The sequence below is a fragment of the Harpia harpyja genome, chromosome 22 (genome assembly GCF_026419915.1).
Source record: "Harpia harpyja isolate bHarHar1 chromosome 22, bHarHar1 primary haplotype, whole genome shotgun sequence".
In the NCBI taxonomy this organism is placed as follows: domain Eukaryota; kingdom Metazoa; phylum Chordata; class Aves; order Accipitriformes; family Accipitridae; genus Harpia; species Harpia harpyja.
In genome coordinates this window covers 17,135,451-17,162,183 of record NC_068961.1, presented here as the reverse complement: position 1 = coordinate 17,162,183, position 26,733 = coordinate 17,135,451, and the positions used below count along the sequence as shown (strand labels likewise).

The window sequence follows — 26,733 nt, the reverse complement described above, 5'->3', positions numbered from 1 at the left end:
TCCCACCGCCACTCTTCCCTCTTCATCTCCCTTTACCCTCTGCATACTTCCAGCCACCACCTGTGCCCAGATTTTTTTCCATGTGTGCTGCCTGCTCTTTTGCCCTTCAAGTCAAGCAAAGCTGCAGTCTGGTCAGACATACTAGCTGGCCAGAAACGACTGCATCTGCTGCTGCACAGGCAAAACAAAACAGGTAAAGGCTAAATTTTTCTTTCAGCCTTTGACCTGAAGTATATCTAATTACCTTTACCACCTCCTATCCATCCAGCCATCAATTTTCTGAACCTTCTAGGAGTTTTGTACCTTAAAAACTGTCTAGTGTCCAATTTCATCAACATTTAAGAACAGGCTCAGAAATACTTGGGAAAGAGGCAAACACACAGACGAACACACATATTAGGTAGCGTGATCATATACAAGCCTGATTCCCAGGGAATCTCCCTTTAGGGAAGACAGGAAGAAAAATTAAACCATCCAATTTTACAGCCTTCATAGGAATACTCAAAGGATCACAAAAAGTTCAGTTTGTCTAACATCAGGGGAGCTGTTTTTGTAGGCAACAACTTGTTATAAGAGAAAAACCCCAGACAAAGTCAGAGAAGCAGAAAGCTTCAGCTAAAATTTGAAATAAAACAGTCTTTGCCAAGGAAAGTAACAGGGAAATTCAAACACAGAAGGTGGTTCCTTCACCACGAAGAATAGGACAGGTGAAGGAACAGAGATGAGATGAATCCTAGCACATACATATGAAAAGTGACAAGGCTAGCTTTAAAATCAAAGAGGACAATTAAGAGTGAGATTATACAACATATGGAGAATAAAGTACTTTTAGTACAGGGCTTCTTTGTATAAATTAGGAAATTATAATAAATCACTTGCGTGATTTTCTCAAGGTCAACTCCAGCCAAAATGATGATTTTGCTGCTGTTAAGCCTTCTTTCCCTCCTCCCACCCACAAAAACCTCATCACCCTCTCTACCAAATCAAGATACAAACCTGCCACCTTCAAGAAAACACTTTCTGTCTTACTTTCCATAAAACAGGCTATCACTACAGGAGGCGTTACTTACCGGGAGCAGCCATGGCACAAGGAGTGCTTCGTTTGTACTGGATGCAAGAAGCAGTTGTCTGGACAGCGCTTTACCTCCAGGGATGAGTTCGCATATTGCCTGAGCTGCTTCTGCAACCTCTACGCCAAAAAGTGTGCTGGATGCACAAACCCAATCAGTGGTAGGTCTCTCATGGCCAGTGCCTTTAAATTTGGGGTTGTTTTTTTTTCAATTAATTACTTCTAATATTAAAAATGGTTCAATAATTTATTCTGAATAACTTAAGAGACTCAAGACACTATACAGTTCAAGATGTGTGAAATACTTATGATGCCTTTCAAGTGCCTAACAAAAAGAAATGGGAGAGGTCCTCAAACTGAAGTTTCTTCCTTTTCACCTGATTTTCACAGAACATGGTGGACACACAGCAACAGAGCTACACATGTAGTGGGATATGCATGTTCTGTACATCATTCCACTTGCATTCATTAGAGGGATCACTGACATCAGCAACAGCAGTCCCTTCACCAGCAGAAAGTGTTTAACTGGCTTATACCTCATGCTGTAGCACAGTGCATTTCTTCCCTCACTTTTCAGGACAACAACTGAGAAATCACAAGGCTTTTAGATACTGCATTCCAGTTTAAAAGTACTTAAAGGAGCAACTGCTTAGAGCTTTACTATGAAACACTTAGCACAAAAATATAACTTCCTCTATGAAGTAATCAGCATTTAACAGCATGATCCATACAGTCCAAGACTGCAAATCTGAGTTTTATCTGGACCATTTTGTCTCTTGTTATTGCTCTGCCCTTGTGCCTGTCCCTCACTAACACATGCTCAATTGCATAGCTCCTAGAAGTCGGTGCATAACACCACAGGTACTGTTTTCTGTTCATGTGAAAGAGGCACTTCTCTTCTGAATATTGCAGTCCTTTCTATCATATGTTGGGTTTTTTTCTCAAAATGTTGCTACTAAAGGCAAAAAAAACAAAAACCCCAAACCCCTCTCATCAGATAAGAGATATGCCCAACTAAATCTTTTCACTGACTTCCAGCTAGTCATTCCAATGCATCATATTCAAATTGCTTATAATTTCTGAGGTTAAGCAAGCGGTAATTACTATTAAGAGACATTTGTCCCTTTTCTCTTTTTTTCCTGCACAACTTCAATACCCTTTACGATAACCTCCATAGCCTCAAACTCTTGAATGCTTTTTGCAGTTTGCTAACCTGCTTCTTCTCTTGAGGCACTCTTCCTTCAAAGCTATGAATCGTCATGACACAACCTGTCAGACTTCTTTTTTAATGATCTAAATGCATTTTAACAAAACAAAATTAACTTACTCAGATGCCATACAACACTCTGTAAAAAAAACTATCAGACTTCTGTTCAAGGGCAGTTGTTTTCCTTTTCTTCTGCTGTATATCCTAGTGCCATCCCTTGAAAGTTCATTTCTGCCATTATCACCAGTGATAAGTCTAGTTCACTAACTTAACTGAAAGCAAAAGAACTATTTGACGATGAAAATATTACTTACTACAGAATAAGGGTGGCAAAACTAGCACAGCAACAAACAGATTTGTCAAAATGTCATTTTTTCACACTGCTATACGTCGGATCTCCATAGCAATCCATGAAGGGAGTGTGAAATAGCATCACTTGATAGCTGATGTGCTATTCTTTTCTTGTAACCAGAATGCTTTTGGTTTTCAAACAGGACTTGGAGGAACCAAGTACATCTCCTTTGAAGAACGGCAGTGGCATAATGATTGCTTTAACTGCAAGAAGTGCTCTCTCTCATTAGTGGGTCGTGGCTTCCTCACGGAAAGGGATGACATCCTTTGCCCTGAATGTGGGAAGGATATTTAAAGCTCAAAATAAGAGGCGGGGAGAGGGGAGGAAAGCTGTGCTTGCAACATATAGTCTGAAATACACAGATGTTCAGAACTAGCTTTGCCACTCTGTGTTTCGCTGTACTATTAACATTACTTAACCTTTTTCTTCAAACTCTCCCAATCTGGAGGGAAAACAACTTCAAAATCTCTAGTAGCAGTGTTGGTGTTTAAGATTTCTACAGCTAACCAAAACTAATGCAAAACCTGGGATGTAAAACCATTTGGGTGTTATTGACATAACATAATCTTTTTTTCTTTTTTCTTTTCCTTCCACTAAATATTCCAGTTACAAGCAAGTGATATAGTTCAAGGACTACAATGGCCACGCACAATACATTCATAGATGGACATTCAGGGTGAAACCCTCAGCCCACTGAAATCAATGGCAAACACCACTGAATTTCAATAAGGCTGTAGTCTCACCTGTGTCCTTGAGCTATGTGACTAGTGTGTGCTGCCAAGTGTGTAGAAAGACTGCAAACGTATCAGGTGTTTCAATGTACAAGGATTTGTGTCATGCTGTAAAGAGATAATGATAAAACAGTTGAAGTGGGAGTGCTTCGTAACAGGTACATATTTTATTGCATGACTAGCTGATCATTGTGTGAAGTACAAGTTCTGATTGACAGTGTCAGTATTACAGTTAGTCGACATTACACTGCACATTGTATTTTTCAAAATAAAATCATTTAAAACAAAATTGTGATTGTGGTTTACTTGTGTTTACATATTAGATATGAGTAAATAAAATGCTTTCACAGTCTGCAGAAACACAACACAACAGCCGTACAAACACAACCCTGTTTGCACCCAGTCATTTGAAACCGCGGAGTTTAGACAATCCTCAGATGGGCCCTGCTGATACTACATAGACTTCTGCTAACTGAAATCAGTGGGAAAATTTATCAGCAAAACTGAACAACTGTGTGAAAACACTGAATTGACTGCAGCTGATAAAAATGTGTTCATAGGCTCTAAACTCAAAACCAAAATATTGTTGTTCTCAGCAAGCAAGGAGGTCAAGACAACTCAAAAGACATTTATCTTTGAAAAAGTCAGAAGTCTAACTTCTATACTAGGGCATACTTTAATTTTGTTCTGTATTGCAATACGTAATACCCTTTGCTCTAGCATCATTTCTGCTACATGTTCGCTGCAAAGGCAACTGTCAGCAACAGCATGCTGGCAGGACAATAAAATCAAGAGGAAACAATCCAAAGGAAGATAACTCTTTTCCCAAAGCAAACTTCAAGAAATATGGCCATGTTATGCAATATACAATCCTGGTACACCTTCCAGATGGAATTCATTTGTAACCAGCAAAACGAGGAAAGTAGTATGTCACACTTCCAACAGGAATCTTCACATGTGGAAAGAAGAATTAGGAATATACTTACTCTGTGTGCAACTGGGTAGGGAAAGTTTGCTCCTAGTTCCTGCCACCACTTGTGAATTTGCCTCTTTTTGTACCACGTGTAAAGTGCTCACAGGTCATTCCTCTCATTAATTCAACAAGCTAAACAGATGCATCAGATCAATTTGGTTTACTGTACACCATTTGAAGAACTTGGCTGGCTGACATTTTTGACGTGTGCACCGTGCTAACCTGATCTCACTGAATGACTACATTCCATCCTTTGGTGACTTCATTCTACAATGAAGGCTGTAGTAAAGAATAGCCATAAAAATCCCTCTTATATCCACACCTCTCAAAGGAGGGCAAGCACCTCACTTACTCTCTCCTCTGGGGTCTGGCAATCCCCCCCAGCACACTGCAGCTCTGCTCTAGTACTTTGCTGAGAGAAGAAGGATTACTATTAGCCAAGGGGGTAGTGGAAGGTAGTAAGAACAGCATGGCTTACACCTTGCCGCCCAAGCACTACAACAGACGGCAAAACGGTCCCAGCTTTGGGGAAAGGTAGGTGGAACATGACAAGGCTGGAAAGCATACCGGCCTGAAAACAAGACAATACCATGCAATAGCAGCATCATGCTATTATTCCAGTACAGTTCTGCATATCACTTAACACACACGTGCTCCTAGCAACTGAACTACAACAAAACATAGCCTAGACTCTAAACCACTGCCAAGAAGCCACCCACAAAACACAAATCCTACCAAACTGTTACACTAGTACAAAGACCAGCACTTCACATGATACCAACTCCTGCTAAAAGTAGCTACTACTCCTCCAAAGTAGGTACCAAGCCTTTTACCCTGTAAGCTTTTTCTTAAGTTCTAATCACTTCAAGTCCCCTGAAATATAACGGTATAAAATGAACAAGCTCAATTACACCACAAAAACAAGTCAGCACTACTTTGTTTGCTTTTAATTGAATTTATTTAAATAGGATAAGGCTACTTAAAAGACAACTCTTTACATACAAAATGTACATTACGTTAAAGTTTGCTGTACTCAAGTACAAAAACTGCACAAGTGTTTAGTAAAAGGGAAACAGCACACAGTATTTCAAAACACACATTCTTGCCATTTTACAGCATTCGAGAAGTGCCTTTTATGTCATAACAGTGAATGGAGAACTTCCGTCAGTAATGAATTAAGCTACAGTTTTTGGTTTCAATATTAACCAATGTTAAAAATGTAAACAAGCTTTTGGATCACTACTGACAGTTTATTTTAGTGGGTTAACTAAGTGGATTCAGAAGTTGATTCTTTTTTTGTTTCACTAAGTCTGGGAGCGTTATTATTATTTACCATCCATATCTAAAATGGATCTAAATTGGCTTCACCCTGAGCCACTGAGAATTAATCAAAATGTTTCCATCAGCTTAACTGGATTTCTGCCTTATAAGGCACTACCAATAATCCAGAAGAAACACCAAGTTTCACAGAAAACCAACATCCATGTTAAATCATCAAAGGAAGGGAAAACAGGTTTGGGGGTTTTTTGTTTGTTTTTTGTTTGTTTGTTTGTTTTAAAGAGTGCAACTATACATGCTAATGATCAAGGTACTTCTTTGTCTTCCTATCCCTGTCCCTCTCCAAGTCGAGAAAGCACTGGCCTGCATTCCACAGGTTCTCCCTGTATTTTATAAGCATGACAGGAAAACAAGCAAATTTGCTACACTGGCACATTTTTACACTTATGCATGTATAAAATATGCCTGTGTATTTAAGAGAACATGGCACTAATCCATTCACTACTTCCTCTCAAAAATTTGTATCAAACAGTCGAATAACATACTTCCATCTGTGCATTTGTTATTTCATATGTCAATAAGAGAAACTTCAATTTGAAGTAATGCTGTTAAAATAGTTCATCTCTTATTATCAACCTAACTTGCACTGTAAATTCTACACTCCTGTGCAGCGAAAAGGAAAGAATTTTGTCTCGGACTATCTTATCAGCAGAACGGTCAGTTTTCTCATCTAAATGAGTTATCTTCTTAAAGGCAAGAAGGGATCACTCTGAATCTCAATAGCTATTTTAACTATTTAACCAGAAGTGGAACAAAACTGAATCTTACCGAAACAAAAAAAATATATATTTATATGTGTGAATCATAGTGACATGCAGGAGATGAACTATAATAATCTCGAAAACTAAAGTGGGGGGTTTAGTATATTGTAATATTACCAGCTTTTAAAGAAGTAATGAACTACCTGGTGTACAAGAGTAGACACTCTTAAGGTGACTGGTGATAATGACTCCAGCTTTACAACAGGGAACTTTTAAACTTGTTAAAACTTCACAGCAATCTGAATCCCTGTAAGGTTTAAAAAGAATTGTACTTAAACTGTTTAAATATGACTTATCTGTTTGAAAATATGGAAGTAACATATATGTTTCAAGCACCATTAGCTACTTCATGGCCATGTAACATGCTGGATTTTCTTCTTTGCTTCCGTAGGCTTTAGGTCATTCTGGAATACAAGAAAATATATAAGTATTCTTAGATATACTATGCAAGTAGAAGTTAATTATTAACTTGCCATATTCAAATCTAGTACTGACTGTTGCTGTACTCAGCAATATGCTACTACAACAGCTTTCTATTGCCATCTTGTGGAGAAAGTTAAGTATCACAGAACTTCTCCAGAGAAGATAAAAATAAAGCCAATGAATTTAACTACCTGCGAATCATATGTCTTTTGGGTTTTCTTAATCCTATAATTGGTTATGCAAAAATATCTTTCAGTTATGCAGCTTAGAAAGAGGTACCTATTGGAGTTTCAAAACATACTTCTAAAGTTACTTCAGACTGCTGCCTTAAAATACTTGTTGAAACAGGATTGTATAAGAAAAAAACCCATACAACTAAGAAACCAATTTCCTTTTGTCTGATAGTAAAAACGTTAGAAAAAGAAAAGGAAAAGCTGGTCTTCCTTTGTAATGACCTGTATAAAAAAAAGTGAAACAACTGCCAAAGCATCAGATGAACTCATCTTTCAAGCTCCGCCCCAAGAAACCAGAAAAAAAATCAAGCAAGCCCATTGTAAAACAATGGGAGATTAAGTGGTGAAATAATTTCCTTTCATCATCTAAAAAAAAAAAAAAAACAACAAAAAACTGAGAAATTAGAGCTTTAATAGTTCACACAAGCAGAGTAAAGACAGGTATATGAGTTTTCAAGAACTTTCTGCAACACACTGTATTGGGGAGCACAATCTAAAGATCTCTCTTCTCAAGAATTTCAGTGTTAGTTTACTTACAGCAATCCTGTGGATTGCAACCGCTGAAAGGTTTAAGGGAATTAGACCCAAAGATCAGAGGCATAGTTCTGTGCTGTTCTGCACAAGAACTTCAGTTTTTCTTGAAACTCGGTCACTTGCTTGAGAAGGCATTTATCATTACTGTCATTATACTAAAAATATATCAGGCTTTACACACTACAGCCATCTGCTAAGTGTACTGATTCCTCCTGGCTGCATCACTTATTATTCAATACCATGTTCTTTAATTTCAGGCAGTAAAGTAACATCCATACAATATACTTGCCTAACTTCAAACGTGCCTGACCAATGACCAAGGCATGACTGAACTTATCAGTACTACTTGAACAACATAAACTGTGGCTAAGGCAGAAAGTCAACTGTCGGAGGTCATAGCTTCTGAGTGTCAGTTACACAGTGTCACTTAAAAGTGTTCACCATTGTGTCTACACAACATTTAAATTAAATATAAAGAATCTGTGAGGTGTATGCTAAAGTTTCAAAAGCTCTGTAAGTTCAGATCTGACCAACACTTGGAAGAGTTCTAAATACTAAAATAAGTTAGTAATACTGATAGTAGGAAACACAACTCTCCAGTGTAAATTTGATTCAGGGTCTCTGCCATGATTCTTGTAAAAGTTGCCAAAGCTGTCCTTCAGAACAGCTATGTGTTTAGGTGCTCATGTTTAACAGAAGTCTGATGGAACCTACCAATCCATGCAGCAAGGGTATTACTTGCATTCTTTCATGAAAGGATTTTTAAAAAAAAGAGATTAATGGAAAGCATTTTATGAGGCATTACTGAGAAAACAGAAGTTAGGTTTGGTGTCCTGGGAAAATTTTAAATCAATGTAATTGCACACTGCATATCTAAGGCTCCCCCTGCAGTTCAACTGAGAACAGATATTTCTATTCCTTTGAAGCCCAGACTTATTCCAGATATTCCCATATTTCAGTAGAAACGTGAAAATTCCTTCATTTGTATCATGATGGAATATACCAATACAAGACCTATCCCTACTTCACAGCATGTTTGAAAGAGGAGATGGCCCATTGCTCCTTGCTCACTGACAAGCCCCTAAAGACTAATCACACCTTTGTCAAAAATAAGCACTGTTCGATCTTTCTCCCCAACTGGCAGCTACATTCAGCACCATTACCTACACTTTCAAAGACAGGCCCTGCTGAATTCATATATCCTGCATTAGCTCTTCTCTCATCACGTCAGCTCATCAGTCTCATTCTGCCCCCATCTGTAATGTAGTTCTCTTCTCTACAGAAAATTTGTTTGTAGCTGAACCTAACTTGCAGAAAGAAGGTAACTATTTACCTTTATGGTTAACACCTCAGCCATCAGTCTTCTACCTGAGAACAGCACCCTTCTGTTCAAGATCTCAGCATGTCTTTCCCATCATCTTATAGAAGCCCAGGCACCGGAGTAAGATCACCATGGCTCAAAATGAGCACTCGACCTCTGGCCTCTCCCTTCAACTAGTACAGTTTGTTGTTATGGTTTCTCATTCAGACCCACAATCTAGGCAGCTCTCCAGATTTTCACATCCAGTTCCTTCCTCTAGCTTGCCAATTCCTATGTGAGATTTAAAACAGATGGCGTTCTTCCTCTAAGGATATATTCTACAGCTCTCAGCATCTCACTTCAGTTCCTGTAACATCTCTTCCTTCACTTTGACAAATGAAAGCTTGTCCTACTCAACCATTCAAGTGTGATTGTTACAAATGTTACCATTCCATTTTTTTTTCCTTCCCTACTACAGAAAACAGACCACTCGTCCTCCCTTTAAGGCTGTTCGTGTTGTTCTGTAATACCTGTTCTCTCTCTCAGACCTACCAGTAGGATTATTTTGTTTGTTTGAGACTGCTACCAGCACCACCGTAAGTATCACCTACTTACTCATTTTAAAATTACATGCATGCTTTCTACAAAGCTGCCTCTCTCACACAAGTTTCCCATGGACAAGTACAAAGTACTTCATTTCCTTCCTTCTAATCTTTCCCAAACCAGCTTCTCTTTTGCCTGTTTCTAAATAAAGACTCTACTATTACTCCAAAATAAAATAATCCTGAAAACTCTTAGTAAGTGTCTACCTTTGGCTCCTGCATTTCAATTAAAAAAAAGCTGCAAAACAAGATACTGAATGTACATACCGGCAAATCAGATTCTTCTTTTGGAACAGCTCTCTTTAACTTCACAACAGTAGTTCCTGCTACTGGAGACAAAGGGTACACCTTCAGACTAGCCAACACACTGCTGTTAGTCTTTGAAACATTGTTCTGCTTAGCCTCATTATTCCTCATTCCCAGTTTAGTGTCCTCTGATAAACTGGAGGCTGAAACATATGTTGAGGCATTTGAAGGAACTGATAATCTTCTAACAGTGTTGGTGGTGCTTCCAGCTGGAGGAGGTTTTAGGCGATCAGCAGCTCCATTCTCTGTCTTCTTCACCTTTATGCTTGTACTCGTTGAATTGCCATCAAACACAATTAGTGGCCTTTTCCTTAAACCTTCCACTGTTGTAACACTGAAAATACAAATTGTAAAATTCTCAGGAACACAAGCTAGGTGATCCAAAAATAGCATATCCAAGACATGAGTAGTGAAAATGAATTTAATCCTGCCTGAAGTAAAAATATATCCCAAAATACTAACCTTAAAGTCTTAGCTGCTCCAAACTTTGGCAACAGAAATTGCTTCCAAAATATAAAGGGGTGAAGGGGGCAGGGTGTTGTCTGAGGAACAGTGCTCCTCAGCAAAGAGGGTTGTGTGAGGAACTTTCTAGGCAGACAGTTACAGTTGTACAACCAAAGACTGTATGCTTGTAGCCTTGTAGCTATTCCAGGGTAACTAGAGATAATAGCTGTTAAACATTTCAAAAGGTGACTATTTGAGAAAGCCTGTGCCACCTTACCTACAAGAACAGCATCTAGTAATCTGATGCTTCTAAATCTCCCTGTTTCCACTCTTATTCAAAATCCTAACGTTAAGATAGTCTAAAAGACTGTTAGTCAAGGAATAAAAACGTTAAGCAGAAAAAGCATACCTGTTTTTGAAATAAGTTGGTTTTGAACAGGAACCCTAAGCTGATTTAATGACTTTTTGTTTTGTTCTTAATAGTTTGTGTCTTTAAGCCTATGTGTAGTCAGAGCTGACCAATTTAGTAACAACTGATTCATAAAAAAGGAATGCTATCAAGCTAATATCAAAACAGTAGTATCAGAAAACATCCTGACTGCCAAAAAATAAAGCACAAAGTTATCATAGCTCACTCTACATGAATTTAGAGTTTCAAAAAAGCATTGCTCAAGAATGACAAAGAGAAAGTGTTTGGAAAGCACAGATTTAACAAATAAAAAAACCAAACCACCATTAAGTTATATAATATTCCTGTTCAGAAACTTGAGTTTTCAGTACACACTGTTTAATCATCTCATATTAAACAGAGGAATAAAAGTTGAACTATAGTGTTTTCAACAACAAAATGTATTCATTAATTTGTAATTAATGAATTTGACAATATTGATGTTAGGTATCTCAACAGATTTCAAAATAAGCTGCAAGCAGAGACTCGATTCATTTGACTTGGAACAACATTAGATTAGTAGCTGCTGATAAACCTCACATATTAAGAAATTACACATTGCTTGCACAATTTCTGTCAAGACCAGGGGTTACCTTAAAAAGAATGGAAGGAGTCACAATTTAAGAGCTCGTAGAGCAAGAGAAAGCTCAGCTCTTACTCAGATTTGCTTCTACATTACTATCTGTTCACAACAACATATGTCACATAATCCTCCTCTTTTTCTATTCATTGGTTCCCAGAACTGATAGAGACAAAGAGAGACCTTCAATTCATTTCGCACTTGTTTGTCAAGAGATCAGACACAACTCTTTGATTTGTATCTACAGTAGATGCAGTTTCTAGGAGAGCTTCTACAAAATTAAATTAGCTTCCAAGACTAGGAGTGTTCAGCCAGGCATGTTGTTTCAGTTAAATACTACTGAAACAATAGTGTTTAACACATCTGTTAGATTAAGTAGTATAATTTCACTTGAAAAGCCTAAAAAAGCTGACACACACTTCAAAAATAAAACATGATACTTTTTGCTCACTTTGGCTTTGTCCAAGAATTTATTCAGCGTTCCTGAGAAAGAACACATTGCCCATAGCCTTTTTGGAAAGCTAATTTACAAACTATGTGAAAGAAAAGGTTTTATACCTTTTTTCCATCACCTTCCTTAACATAATAAGTCTGCTTTTCCTATGGAGTGTTTTTTTGGTCAGTTTTTGGGTTTTGGTTTTTCGGTTTTGGGGTGTTTTTTTTTTGTTTTTTGTTTTTTGGGTTTTTTTAATTCAGCTTGGTGAAGACTGGCAAGTCAGGAACTAACTGCAATTCTAGGAGGACTGTTATCTATTCTAAACTGAATTTTAGAATTGTAGCACTTGTACAAATGACCACATGCTACAATACAGATAACATTCCCAGAGAATCACTTTGGGAAAGTTCCAAAATGCTGTACCATCAAGAACTGTCACATGTAATGTTTAGATACATGGCTCACAGAAGAATACAGAACCTTGGGTGTGACATTCACTTTCTTTATATAAAGTACAGGGAGCTTAAAAGCTTCAGAGTTGGACTCATGTTAGCCCACACTCTTCTGAGGGAGGACACTGACACTAGCTAACAGCTGAAAAGCACCATTTGGGGATCATGTCCCCTCCTGCAGCGCACTTTCTGTGAAACCTGAATTTCAATGTGCGTCTCCTACATCCTAGAGAAATGTTCTAGCCACACTTTGGGCCAGGCTGGACAGAGGGCATGCTGTAATCCTGCTGTTTACTTTGTAGCGCATGGTAAAGAATACAAGATTTACTAGAGGAAGCAAAAGCTTCTCTACCTGAGCAATCTGGGTTTCCACTGTTTCACATGATTACTCAGGTAGTCAGGATGGACTCTGAGCAACTCCTGATTATGAGGGCAATTTAATGAAAAACATTCCTATTCTTGTCTAGCTTAGCCTGGTACTTAAGGCAGCACCCTAAAACCAGAGAGAAGTGTAGGTTTTAGCTCCCACCTCCTGATTATCCTAAATATTCACCTGTTACCAAAACAGGCAGGTGATCACCTCTTCTGTGAATGTCTGAAACTGGTCAGAAGTACCATGTTTTACACTGAACTCAGTATTATCAGTGCATTAGCAGTTCTCAGAGGATGCCGAAGCAGCTTCTCAGGTGACTAAGGAGAAATGATGAGCTCTACCAAGGCCACAGCACTCCTGGAAACTGAGAGTTTGCAGGCGAGAGTCTTCAGACTCGATGGCACTTCAGAAACTACAGACATATTTTGAGATTCATATCATCCTCTTTCTTCCAGCAGGCAAGATGATCTTATAGATCTACAAAATTAACTGTCCCTGAACACAAATACTTTCTGAAATGTTTGAAGTTGGATAGACTGCATTTGTTTTTATTTGGATGACTGTCTGCAAGCTCAAATATTCAGTAATAAGATGTATAAACCATCATCTCTGACCTCAGATATTTGATTGCATTGAGGTATAACATGTTACTGCAGCTCAGCCAATATATGGCAAGTCTTTTAGGACATGCCATCAATCCCCAGCAGTAAAACTAAACACGATATTCAACACTGACTTTTAAAATTTCAGTGTGTTTCTATCTCCTATCTGTAACTACTAGAGGCCTGCCAACACACACTGAGCTGTGCTGATCAAGTCTCCAAGCCTCATATTAATTCCAGCGCACATTGTAAAGCTGTGCTTTCCACAGAAGAACGCATCAGAAAGCTCCTGTTGTTCACAAGATCCATCAGTTTATCTGACTTCTAAACCAAACTAACAGCACACTTAGTTCCCATCTCTGACTTGCATATAACTTACCGCCTCACAATACCTAGGAATTTTGTTTTGGTTTTAAGAACAAGAATGGCAAGTTCTACTTCCTCCTCTGCACAATGACATTGTGCTAGTTCTGCTTAAGTGGTGCACACAACTATGAGGAGTGTAATATTTTAACATCCCAAAAGATGATTGAACTTCCTTGATTCTTTCTGTCAATATACTAAAAGTGAAGTTTTCTCTACAACTTTTACTTGCTGAAAGTCTATTTCTCCCATTTCCCTGGGGTTAGTAACACTAGCAGTAAAAGATTAACTTTTCTAGACAGTATTTTGCCAGCATATTTATTAAGTATGAAAGATGTAATACAAGCAAAACCACTAACTGCTGGAAAATCTTAAAACTGCCTAACAGAGCAAAAGACTAAGCCCAGTATGCTAGATGTTAAGTGCTAAGAGCAACTGGTAAAGAAAAGCAGACTGGTAGATTAAACATATCTCCTTTTACTTATTATTTTCCCAGCAATACTACATAGGTTTAACCATTACTGAATTTTAGCGTACCAAACTAAGAGCCCCTAAACGTATTCTACATATAAACTCTTGATGAAGCCATTCTCCCATTTAAAAATTAACATTGTCTCCTTGAAAACACATCCAGCCTGCTATCTTTATTTCCATGATAAAAAATTCTTTTGCACCTATTTCAGCGCACCAACAGTGTCTTATTATTCAAACACTAACCTCGTGCTTTCATCCTCAAGTTGCAAGTTGTAAACAAACCGAGGTACTATTACCTTTTATGCACATGGAAAAAAGAAAAAAAAACCTGATGTAACAGGACAACTCAGTGTCCTAGCCACTGCTAATGTTTTTAAAAATTAACAACAGAAAAAATAGAATAAATCACTTGACAGAATTTGTTTAGCTCTTCCCAGTTAGAAACCTTAGTAAAGCTAAAACAGACTCATGAAATCAACGAGCTGTAACACTGCAAAACTATAATGAGAATTTCCATCCACCTTTCCTTAGGATTTACTGCTGAAGCTAAATCAGAACGCCACCCATCATGCACATCAGACCTCAAAATCAAAGTCTTGGGCAGGGGGAAGGTCGGGAGGAAAAGAGATTCAATAAAATAAACTTTTGAGGAAGATTTTGTTTTCTAATCAAATACAAACAGAAAGATTTTTAAAAGGCAGAATGTTTCTTTCAGAAAGCAGATATTAGTTTTGAATTGGACACACAAAACTGCTGCAGCATACACCCCTGCCTCTAGAGCAGACCACTCCCGTCCAAGGACCAAGCATAATTAAACATGCTTTTGGTACTTTTCTTAAGCACTGTAAATATGATTATTAAACAATTATATGGTGAAACAAAAAATAATTAAACTTTCTTCATTATAAAGTACCATGAAATCTACCAGTAACCCTGTATCAATACAGGCTGGGGGATGAAGGGATTGAGAGCAGCCCTGCAGAGAGGATTTGGGTGTACTGGTGGATGAAAAGCTGGACATGCACCAGCAATGTGCGCTCACAGCCCAGAAAGCCAACCGTATCCTGGGCTGCAGCAAAAGCAGCGTGGCCAGCAGGTCAAGGGAGGGGATTCTGCCCCTCTGCTCAACTCTAGTGAGACCCCACCTGCAGTTCTGCATCCAGCACTGGGGTCCTCAGCACAGGACAGACATGGACCTGCTGGAGCAGGTCCAGAGGAGGGCCATGAAATGGTCAGAGGGATGGAACACCTCTCCTATTATGAGGAAAGGCTGAGAGAGTTGGCATTGTTCAGTCTGGAGAAGAGAAGGCTCCGGAGAGACCTTATTGCACCCTTTCAGTACTTAAAGAGGACTCATAAGAAAGATGGGGACAGAGTTTTTAGTAGGGTCTGTAGCAACAGGAGAAGAGGTAATGGTTTTAAACTAAAAGAGGGTAGATTCAGACTAGACACAAGGAAGAAATTTTTTACGATGAGGATGGTGAAACCCTGGCCCAGGTTGCCCAGAGAGGTGGTAGATGCCCCATCCCTGGAAACATTCAAGGTCAGGCTGGACGGGGCTCTGAGCAACCTGATGGAGTTGAAGATGTCCCTGCTCATTGCAGGGGGGTTGGACTGGATGACCTTTAACGGTCCCTTCCAACCCAAACCATTCTATGATTCTCTGAAAAGAAGCACTATAAGCTAGATACCATTAATAATCTTTTTTTGTTATCCAAATGTTATCTTCCCCTTTTTCCTATCATTGCAGTAGTAGAATCTAACACTTCTGACACAGGAGACCTGACATGGCATTCTCTGTAAACTGTGACAACATCCAAAAGCTGTACAAGTTTCAGGCAAACAAAGATTAAACTAAACGCATTGTCCTAAATTCTCCAAGTCTAGCCCAATAAAAGCTAAGTTACCTTTTATTCTCACTTTTCAACTCATTTTGCTGTCTTTTCTTTTCCATCATTTTCCCCCATCTACTTTTTGGTAAGTCACGCTGAGGCAGGGGAATGGCATGCTGAATATAGAGATTAGTGAGACCATCTTTGTCCATCTTTACATCATTTTCGACTAGTATATTTTTCTGTGGGGAACAGAAAAAAAAGTTGTTAAGACAAACTCAAAGCACAAGCATCTTAGTGGCATAATTTCTTTTTTCAAAAGCCACTTTAAGGTAGTGTGTTGGGCATAAATGCCGGGTTTTAGAAGCGAGGGGGCTGCAGGGGTGAGCGGTGTGGAGGTCACAAACTGCCCCGTGCCAATGACAGCCTGGTCTCCTGCCTTCCTACTGCCAACTTCCCTTGTTTTCTGTGTGGATTACACTCGGTCCCTCCCTTCAGTGAGGCAACAGGAAATGCAGGATGTTTGGGTCAGTGCATAGTGGTTTCTTTTTCCACTACCTGCAAGTGCACCTCTTAACATATCGCCTCATGTGCCTCCCCCTGTGCATCTTCTTGTGTCTCCTGCCCCTGATGGCTGCTGCTCTTTGTTAAGTGCACTTGAACACAGGTGCCATGAGCTCCTCTGCTTGAAACTCTGGTGGGTGATGGGCTGTCTTCATCAGTGTCAGAGACAGCTGGATCCAGCTGCGACCAGTACTGGGCAGTTCATCACCTTTGCCCACACAGGTCAACCCTGCAGCCCCTCCCTGTCCAAAACCCTGCAATTTTTCAAACAGAAATAGCAGCAAAAACAAGGAAAAAGTTATGATAGGCATACTGTTGATAACTGATGTTTTCGTGCACTCTTAAACACACTTCCCTGAATCCAACTACAATGCCAGAGCTCTTCTTCACACTTTTAAAAAACAGGCAACTAGAACACAACGCAGTTCAAACTTACAGATGTAGAGCCGTGCTTCCTTCCCCAGTTCCCCAAAAATAAGTTGCAAGGGGAGATTTCTAGTAACTGTCAGTTATAGCAAAACAACAGGCTTTTTTCTAATCGTGTAAAGGGTTGCGAAAACAAAACTTCTTGGTACCTCCTGCCAAATTTATTAAAAGAGAAAAAAACCCACTAACTACAAACTAGAGGTCACTGAAAGCAGGTCAAGTCTCTGCCAAAGCTGGTTTTGGCAACACTTCACGACTTCTGATGTGGGCCTAAAACCCGTACATTTTTGTCCACGTAAACTACATGGACAAGAGCACACAAAAATTCAGCGAGCTCATACAAAAACCTAGAACTTTGATCACTTTTGTTTCATGCACCTAAACTTTTCAGGCAAGGTGGTAGCAAGCATTCCAAATCACACCACCTGAAGCTTCATACGGTCCAAAACTCTTTATAACTCACTTCCAAACCCCCCTTTTTTTTTCAATTATGCATACTTGAGCATTAGCTTGACTGATTACGTAGGACGCATTTCCTTAATCGACTGGGGATGAACGTGACACCTGTAACAAAGTAAAGATGATCTTTCCACAGGTAATTTTACTGTACTCAAACGCTGTCTCACAGCCGTGCTGATTTGGGTAGATTATTCTTCAGCAGCTACAGCGTTCGAAAACAGCCCCTTTGCAAACACGAAGACACCTCTCACGCTACGGGCCTCCTCTAAACAAACACCTATGGAGAATCGACCTGCGTTTTGGTTTTTGTGGTTTTTTTTCCTGAACGCTCTCTTGCGCGCTCGTTAAGGCCTGGAAACGGCGGGAGGACCGGGAGAAAACCTCCCGCGTAGGTGACGGGGGGAGGCAGGATCTTCCCTGCGGAGTAAAGCGGAGAAACAAACGGGGCGGCTCTAACGCGGAGGGGAGACACGACAACGAGCTAGGCCCACCATCAGCCCCCCCCCGGGGCCGGGCCGGTTCCCGGGCTCACCTGCTCCAGGGTGAGGAGCAGGAACTCCTCCGAGAGCAGCTCCGGGTGCAGCAGCAGCAGCTCCGAGTCCGGACGCCCCGACTCCCGCTCCTCCTTACCGCCACCGCCGCCCACCCGCTCCGTTCCCTGCGCCGCCATCTTCTTTCCCCCCCCCCTCCCCTCCCCTCCCCACCGGCCACCTTTCCGCTTTCCCACAATGCCGCAGGAGGCGGCGACTCGCGCGGGAAGTGACGCCAGGCGTGGTGACGTCAGCGGCGGCGAGGGGCGGGGCCCTTTTACCCGGTGTTCCCGCCAGTAAGTGGGTGGGATGGAACAGCCATCGAGCCGGTTGCCCCCTCCCTCCCCACGTGACCGGAAGGGCCTGCGCCACACCGGAAGCGGCGCGGCCGTCCTTCCGTCTTGGAGAGCGCGGCCTGAGGCGGCGCCGGGCCCCGGCCGCCGGCCCCGTCAGCGCTCCAAGGCCGCCTCGAAGCGGCGGGCCCGGACTCCCGGTGTGGCCGTGGCAGGTGCTGGGGGAAAGGCCTGAGCGGGTGGGGAGGTTCCGTCGCCTTTGCGCCTGGGGTGGGGACCGGTCGCTGCCGGGCCTGGTTTACGCCGCCCGGTGCGGGGTGTGGGGGTGTGTGTGGGGGGGAGGTTCATCCCCGTCCTGCCGGGGGCTGGAGCGGGCCGGCACCACCCGTCTGTGGAATGGTATCCGAGAGTTAATTAGAGCGTGGACGCGGTTAATTGGACGGGGTGGAGGAGCGTGTCTGCGTGAGCGAGCAGTGCGGAGGGGAGGGTGCTGGTTTGCAGGGCAGCAGCAGCAGCAAACAAAACGTGAATACAAAGCGAGGTGTTACCTAACAAAAGTGGGGGAGAGCTGCCTTCCACTTTTTACTGGAAACGAGTGCCTGCGGGTTTATCGGTGCGCTTAAGATAATGAAACGTAGCAGGCTGATGATTTGCTTGCTTACTGATTATTTTTTGACAGCAGACATCCCCATTATCTTGCTTTCCAGAGTTCTGAACATCTGAAAAGTAGCACACTACTGACTTCCTTTGGTAACTCTGGGGTGGCCTCTTGCACTTTAAAGGAACAGCATGTTCCACAAAACATGTTTCTTCGTGGTGTGCGCAGGCCCCGAAGCTCTTATTAATGAGAACAAAATAACTGTTAAAACAAATCACATGCAGATTATGTGTGTTGACGTTGGTTGTTCTTAAAAGCTTTTCTCACAGCTTTTTTCTAGCATGAATGTTTTAATTTCTTTGCTACCAGACTTATGTAGTACTGTGTGATTTTTTTGTTCTTTCTGCTTGGGGATGGTGTATCTATTTTGATTTTCTTTTACACTTTTACTCATCATTTGCTTTCATTTAGTAAGTGTTTTGGAGGTTTTTAGTACATGGTTAGAGCAAAATTCTGTAGTTCTCCCAATGCCATGCATTAACATTTTTACCCTGGGCTACAGGAATGTTAAGTTGTTCACAGCTTCAGGAGCGAAAGCTGCCTAACCTCTCCAGACAATAGTTTATCACTTCAGGATACACCCAGGCTCTTAAAAATGGTTGGGGTTTTTTTGGCAGTCAACCTTTGGGCAGCCCTCTTTAACTTAATACACGGTGTTTACTTTGATAATGTTGGAGGATAACATGGCTGTCTTGCCAGAGACTTGCATTATCACTTCACCTTAGGCTATTTCTCTAGTACTTCCTGGGTTTGGTTGGTTGGGTTTTTTTGTTGTTGAAGGTCAGAACACTAATTTACACCCCAGGTGACAATGCAATTTGATAATATAATGGAAGCCCAAACTAAAATCTTTTTAACTTCTGAAAAAAACCAGGAAGTTCTTGGATAAAAGTTCACTACTGTCTCTTGGTAACATGGTTTGCTTCTGGCTATATTCTTGGTTCTGTCGAAGTTTACTTAATGGTTACTTCTGAGTTGTCTACCTTACCTTTTTTCCACTCAGTTTTGGAAATTTTTGCCATGGTTTTCAATGTTCTCTTGCAAAAGCAAAGGGAGTTTTTAGATGTAATAATTTGAAACTAAATTCATTTTGACTATGTTTAGTTTCAGGATTGTTCACAAGAGCATTTTGTTGATGTTGATTTCTCTGTTGGTCCACAGAAATTTCATTTGATGCTTTATATCTCCATTGTACGTGTGGACTAGCAGTAATTGTTATTTCTTAAATCTGTTCAAGATGTTTAGTGTTACGTCTTCCCCTGTGCTGGCTAAGTGGTCCTTACAGACCAGTCATGACAAATTAAAAGGTGATTAAACAAGGTCAGCAATTTCTCATTTGCTGTTCTTTGGGGTGTTGAGCACAGCTGTCTGCTGGTTTCTTATAAAAACAATGCAAGTCTGGAGTACAGTAAAATTACACAGATTGTTTTTAAAAATACTATTAATTGCTTTATAAATTGCATCTGTCCCGTGACAGTGCTTGATTGCAAAAGGGTAGGTATGGTTTGTAGAATGAACATTAGAAGTGCTGCTTAGCACTTAAAGACAGACTTCTGGAATAGTTGTGATAGTAGAGAACAGAAACTCTTAATTTCTGTGGTACTGCATCTTGAGCTTAATGAATGCTTTATGGACCATGCTTCCAAATTTGCTGTGTGAATGTGCTTTATAACTGCTGGTGCATATAGTCTGATACAGAGAATGTGTAAGTAGCACTGAATAAAACAGACACTCTGCAGATACTAAAAAAGAACCAACAAACCAACCAGCAACTTTTATTATGAGTTGGATGATACCTTGCATAAATTATTATTTAAACAGCTTGGAAGTTACATATTTCTGATTGCTGAAGAGTAAGGAATGTACAATATGTGTTAAAATGGAATATGCCTATGATATTTCACCAGGAGACTGTACTAATAGGCCCAAATTTAGTGTAAAGCAATGTGAGATGTTAACTTGTAGCACTAAATGCCTTGTGCCTTCCCTAGAAGTCTGAGAGCTGAAGCTTGTATCTTTTCATGTACAGGTGATAGAAACCTTTATGTGAGAGGTTTATAAATCACTAAGTACTGGCAGGAACAACTTGTAGTGCCAGAGTGTCTGAGAGCACCAATAATATGCTGGTTGCTCGTGGAGAAAGCATCACTTCAAAATAGCTGGGTGCCGTTGTGAATCTGCTTCAGAATAAACTTGAAGTGGAAGCATAGAATTCGATTCATTTCTGTGGTTATTAATGTGCTCATTCTGGCTTGTGTAATCAGGTTGGAAATAGACTATAGACTATTGAAAAACGCAACAATGAATTTTTTGTACTGGTGAATGTTAAATTTGATATTTGAGTATGCGTGTGGAAGTAAATAGTGGGTTTTTTTTTTCTCTTTGATCAGATCACCCAGAAGACACAATGAGTGTCAAAGCTTTCAAGCTCGTTTCTGCTGTTGAGCGGGAGATGTTAATGGGAGACAAGAATTACATCAACATCGAATGCATTGAGTGTTGTGGAAAGAACCTCTATATTGGAACCAATGACTGCTTTATCTATCACTTTCTGTTGGATGAAAAGGTATCAGCAGCTGGAAAAATAACTTTTGCTGCCACCAAGCAACTGCATAAATACCTGGGCTTGAAGAAGCCTGTGAGTGAGTTGAAAGCGGCCTCTGCCCTCACCAGGCTTCTTGTGCTTTGCGACAACACAATAACACTAGTTAACATGATGAACTTGGAACCTGTCCCCACTGGCGCTAGAATCAAAGGAGCTGTGACATTTGCATTAAATGAAAACCCTGTGAGTGGGGATCCTTTTTGTGTCGAAGTCTGCATTATCTCAGTCAAGCGGCGGACCATTCAAATGTTCATGGTGTTTGAAGACAGAGTCCAGATAGTGAAGGAAGTGTTTACTCCAGAGCAACCCTGTGCCGTGGCTGTAGATGGTTATTACTTATGTCTTGCACTTACTACACAGTATATCATTTTGAATTATAATACTGGTGTCTCCCAGGATCTATTTCCTTATTGCAGTGATGAGAAACGGCCAATTGTGAAAAGGATAGGCAGACAAGAGTTTCTGTTGGCTGGCCCCGGAGGCCTAGGTGAGACTAAGGATTGTAATTTTTTTAACTTCTGTCTTTAATTTCTCTCCATTTGGGAAGCAAAGCTTAACTAATATGTGTTGTGCACAATAATGATAATTTTCTTCACAGGGCTATACTGGAATGTTGAGATAAAAAGGTAGATGGTAAATTTTTGGTACTAAGCATTATTATAACTCCCCTACTTTTTTTAATGCACAAAAATCTGATTATTTGTAATTTAATCATGTCTGTAGAAAGTTTCATTTCTGTATAGAGAGCTAACAGCAGTAGTGTCTTGCAGCCCAGAGTAAAAAAGTTGGTTGGTACCAAGTGAAACTTCGGAGACTGACAGCCTCTCTGTAGTGACTAGCTGGACTGGGTTTGAGGAGCCTGATGTTGCTGTAGAATGGTTAAATTAGTGTAGACGAGTTATTTTTTCCTCAGTTGCTATTGAGAGGCGTTCATACAAAGTCCATTTTATAGACTGTAACAGGTTCACAAATAGGTATGTTGTACTACAGTGCTAATAATAAATGTTAGTGGCAGTAAGCTGTATCCTAACTCCTGTAGAATTAAACTCTGTCCTAACTGTAGATGATGTCAGATACTACCCAGTTTTTATGCTCCCATTTGCTTAATTTTTTTAATAGTATTTTTCAGCTCCGTATTACAGAAAATGATAGTTTACATATTGCAAAACCAAAGTTAGATTATGTGAAATAATGCTGTTGTCTAATAGATGATTGTAAGGACTACTGCTGCTGTAATCTGTCTAAATCAACAATATGCTGTGAGGTCAGTAATCTTGAGCTTTTTTTGGAAAAGCTGCAATATCCCAGAGCTGACAGACCACAGGCAGAATGCTTTCATGCTGTTTGCCATATGACTCTCCATTTAGGAGATGCAGTTTGTGTATCTTCCCTGACACATTAGGAATAGCATGACATGAAGATCACAGCTATTTAGGCCCTTAATTCAGGGATCTGCATCGGTTTGGGCTTTTTAATATCAATTCCAAAGAAGAGCAAGGGTGCAATCAGTTGTTTATATTCAAGTTTTGTCTTGTGACCAGAATGTGAGATGTGCATCAACTCACCAGTTTTTCTTGAAAGAAGTACAGACTCATTAGAATATCAGTTTATGCAAATTAAAGATGTTCCAAGATGAACTTGTTTTTTTCAGACATAGGGCTTTTCTAAGTCACGTTGGTTGCCTGCTTCTTATTAAAACTGTTAGTTGCTTTAAATGTGGACATGTATTTGTGGACATTAACCATTTTAGTAGTGCTGTGAAAGTTAAAATTTGTGAATTGACTCTCTGAAAGTATTCCCTTTTGACATGTTTCTAAGGAGATCCCATTCTTACTTTAATCTTTATTTATCTTTTTAGGAATGTCAAACCAGATTCTGTTCAAATGGTTCATTTCTTTTATGATTTAAGAAGAATAGATACACTTTCAAAAGCATAATTGTATTTAGTCAGAAAGCAGGATTTTATTTAGTCTGTCTTTTGCTTTTATCTGGTGTCCTGGAAGAGAGCTATACAATAAGACCTTTACTCATAAAATCCAACATCCTTGTGTAAGTAGATTGTCCTGGGGTTAGTATATCAGGTATGTGATATCTTAAGCAAATGCACTTCTGCAACTCTAAACATGCTATAAACTTCCCTTTTCTTCATAATACAGGCAAAGTCTATCTTCTACTAGCTCAGAAACGTTACAAAGACTGCTTGCTATGGATTGCATGGTCTTTCCTTGCCTAATTCAGCTTGTGGGGGTTTTTTATTATCTGTCCTCTATTCACTCCCCACTGTTGTTTTGACTAGTATTATCCATCTTGCTGTTCTTCCTTGGTGAAATTCATAGTGTCTTTAACACTTGTCTCTTCGAAGTTGTGAAGATGGTTGAGCACCTTTATAATATATAAGCATTGTGTATCTTGGCATTTGAGGTAGGCCTCTGCTATAAAGTGAATGGACTTGAAAAGGCTTGATGTAAATCTTCAGTTCTAATTTTAGTTTGCTTTTGTATGTCTTACTGGTAAAGACATGTTCGTTTGGCACTTGCTAGAGCATCTGTGCTAAATTCAGCCTCTTACTGAGGTGGATGTATTCTGCATTAATGTATTTGGCTTTATAGTGTTTGAAGTGACATTGATTTAGATTAATTTGCTTTTGAGTTAAGACTGGAATTTAGAATGACAGAAAGCAACTGCTTAAAATGGTAATCATAAAGTAAAACATCTTTGAGTTTCTTGGGTATGTAACCTGTTTCCTTACCTGGACTCTTTGCATTTAAAACTGATTGTTAGAGTTGTTCATAGTTGATCCATAGATTAGCCATTCAGTACTTTGTTGGCTCTACTTGCAGTTAGTGTATAGCTCATTCTTTCAAAGGGAGGAAGAACTTCATTTTTGATGCATCTTCATTCTGTGCAGTAATTAGTTCATTCAGAATTGAAAATCAGTTCTTTCTGATTGTGTGTGAAACTATGCTTACCAAAATTCAGCTTTTCATTTCATGAAGCTCTTGTTGCATGTTTCTAATCAGATTTCCTGCCATACAGAGGCTTTAAGTTTTCAAAATTTCAGCGCGCAGTTCTTGCATATTGGCACAGGGCACTCTTCTGAGCAACTGCCCCAAAACATCAGAAGCCTCGACTCAGACCAAGCTCCCAAGGGAGGGTGCAGCTCTTCAGGTCTTGAGCTGAAGGGAGTGCCTGGTGCCTCTTCCTGAGATCGGGGCAAGGGGAAATTTTGTCCTCACCTGCAGGAGATGTGTGCTTGGTTGAGGATTTCTGTTGCCAAGTAAAGGAGATGCAGGAGATCAGCAGAGTGCATGGCATCAGAGATGACAAAAAGGAAATTGAATCTTCTCCAGGACCCAGGCATGAGCTTGTACCCCCAACTGTGCTGAGGGAAGGGCAGGCTGAGTCTCTGCTTGTTCTGTGATGGCAAAGCCTGGAAACTTGTGACTTCTCGTGAAAGGAAGAACTCTCCTTCTCTGCCTGCAGATCTGCATCTATAGAGTATGTTCAGTGCTCTGGTAGCAGATGAGCAGCAGGAAGCTCTGTCCAGCAGATCATCTGAGCCTGTACAATGCAGTAGCACAACCAGTGAGTAATAGTAGTGGGAGACTTCCTCATAGTGGAGATGGAGGTTTTCTCATCAGCCCTGCTGGTGAGGGAGAACAGCTTGAGGAGGAGTGGGTGGATCATGCAGGTCACCAACTGATTGCACAGCTCGTGGTGATGGGGGATTTGGCTTTTATGACTATGGATCTCTTTTTAAGGATTTAAGGGAGGCACTTGAACCACTTCAGGACAGCAGACTTTGGTTTGCTCAGGGACCTGCTTAGAAGAATCCCATGGGATATGGTCTTGGAGAGAAGCACTACCTCACTAAGTGAGTGGGGAGGCTGAGAAAGCTGGGACTGTCCAGTCTGAAGAAGAAAATGCTTTCAGAGATCTTGCCAACGTGGGGGGGAGGGGGAGATGTGCATGGGTAAAGAAGACAGAGCCAGACTCTGCTCAGTGGTATTGTATCCAGTGAAAGGATGAGAGGATTTCAGTCGGTACAAACTGAAATACAGGAAATTTTACATAAACATAAGAAAACAAATTCATTATTGTGATGGTGCTCAAACCAGGAAACGGGTCTTGGAGAGGATGTGGAGTCTCTGTTCTTAGAGACACTCAAAACTTGACTGGGCAAAGTCTTGAGCAACCTGTTCTAGCTGACCCTGATTTGAGCAGGGAAGTTGGACTAGACAGTCTCCAGAGGTCCCTTCCTGATTCAACTATTGCATTACTTTAATGAGTAAAAAAATACAAATTTTAAATACCTAATTTTAGTTTATTCCTTTTGCTTTTCCAGAATAAACTCTTCAGTGGTGCGTGGTTTGAACAGTTGTATAGAGATTGAGTAGACTACAAATGGAATTGGAGAACTGAGCCTTATAACTTATAAAAAGTGTACAGGTACTAAGCAGAATGATTCACAGAAGGTTATGCAGTGCCTTTTCTCATAGCTGATGAAACTGCATGGAGCAGGATAGTCAGCAGTAACCAGCATGTTCCCTTCTTGTTTTCACCCACTCATAGTGTTCCTCGTAAGTTTTCATATTCCTTTTTAAACAAGTAATAATAATAAAGAAGTTTTATTTCAATTTTTAGAGATACTTTCACTAAGAAGCTTTTCGTTTTAAAACAAATAAACAAAATCTACAGTCTATTGCACGAAGTCCTGAGTAACCTGATCTAAGTTGGTCCTGCTGAATGTCATTCAGAAAACCCTTCTGACTTCAATTATTCTATGATTCTATAAATTTCTAGATCTCTTGGTGCTGAAAACAGTGTAGCTGTGTTTTGGGTAACTCTTGTAACCTTTGGATAGCATATGCATTTTTAATATGGAATTGATTACTGGCTTCATCTAAGTTTCATCAAACACATTCCTGTACTATAAAAAGGCCATGGTTTCTGATTGTAGTTGTCATGTTTATTGTTATCCTTAGGTGAGAGCTGGATGAAGACAGAAAATGCATCATTCTACGACAGAAGCCCTAGCTATTGAGGGCAGAGGGATGTAGAGAGATGTTGACTTGGAAAAGTACTGTGCATTGCTCTGCATACCCTTTCACTTCCATGAAGGATTTTTAAAAATTACCTGAAAAAGAGCTCTGTCATTTAAAAAAAAAAGTTTTTAAAATCAGGATTTTATAACATTGTTTTGAGAATGTCAGAGAAATAGAAGGTTCTAGGAATTAATATTTCAAATATAATTAGCCCTGAGTTTACTACTGGTTAGTATGTATTTAACTCAAGTTTTCTCCCACTTTTTGAAATGGTATTATAGCACAGAGTAACAACTGGAAGGCATTAAAAATGGGTAATG

General features: G+C 40.1%; 3 protein-coding genes across 9 annotated transcripts in view; 2 read left to right on the top strand and 1 right to left on the bottom strand.

The window, feature by feature from the left end:
* FHL2 (four and a half LIM domains 2) overlaps positions 1-3,648 on the top strand; it is a 43,888-nt gene extending 40,240 nt beyond the window's left edge. For all 5 annotated transcript variants that reach the window (XM_052773738.1, XM_052773736.1, XM_052773740.1 and 2 more), the window contains exons 5-6: positions 1,044-1,230; positions 2,771-3,648. In XM_052773738.1, coding sequence (XP_052629698.1) covers positions 1,044-1,230; positions 2,771-2,922 — 339 coding nt within the window. In that variant the 3' untranslated portion in view covers positions 2,923-3,648. The remainder of the gene's footprint in view (positions 1-1,043; positions 1,231-2,770) is intronic.
* C22H2orf49 (chromosome 22 C2orf49 homolog) lies at positions 3,505-18,116 on the bottom strand. Of its 2 annotated transcripts, none has more exons than XM_052773741.1 (4): positions 17,815-18,036; positions 15,909-16,075; positions 9,791-10,163; positions 3,505-6,835 (listed from the first exon to the last, which is right to left on the bottom strand). In XM_052773741.1, the coding sequence occupies exons 1-4, from the start codon at positions 17,950-17,952 to the stop codon at positions 6,779-6,781; spliced, it is 735 nt and encodes a 244-aa protein (XP_052629701.1). In that variant the 5' UTR covers positions 17,953-18,036; the 3' UTR covers positions 3,505-6,778. The 2 variants fall into 2 exon arrangements, with proteins under 2 accessions (XP_052629701.1, XP_052629702.1); XM_052773742.1 differs by lacking the exon at positions 3,505-6,835 and adding an exon at positions 6,851-9,212 and having other exon boundaries at positions 17,815-18,116.
* Positions 18,117-18,197: 81 nt separating this feature from the next.
* Positions 18,198-26,733, top strand: part of TGFBRAP1 (transforming growth factor beta receptor associated protein 1) — a 33,797-nt gene continuing 25,261 nt past the window's right edge. The window contains exons 1-2 of one of the 2 annotated variants that reach the window (XM_052773743.1): positions 18,198-18,320; positions 21,154-21,855. In XM_052773743.1, the coding sequence (XP_052629703.1) occupies positions 21,171-21,855 (685 nt within the window). In that variant the 5' untranslated portion in view covers positions 18,198-18,320; positions 21,154-21,170. Of the gene's footprint in view, positions 18,321-18,354; positions 18,423-21,153; positions 21,856-26,733 lie in introns of those variants that run through there. The other variant, XM_052773744.1, reaches the window with a different exon arrangement.

Excerpts from the sequence above, each read along its gene's own strand:
- C22H2orf49 (XM_052773741.1), bottom strand. The coding sequence starts at position 17,952 with ATGGCGGCGCAGGGAACGGAGCGGGTGGGCGGCGGTGGCGGTAAGGAG. Across the intron at positions 16,076-17,814 it reads TGCTCCTCACCCTGGAGCAG|AAAAATATACTAGTCGAAAA; the intron begins GTGAGCCCGGGA and ends TGTTCCCCACAG. Across the intron at positions 6,836-9,790 it reads AAGAAGAATCTGATTTGCCG|AATGACCTAAAGCCTACGGA; the intron begins GTATGTACATTC and ends CTTGTATTCCAG.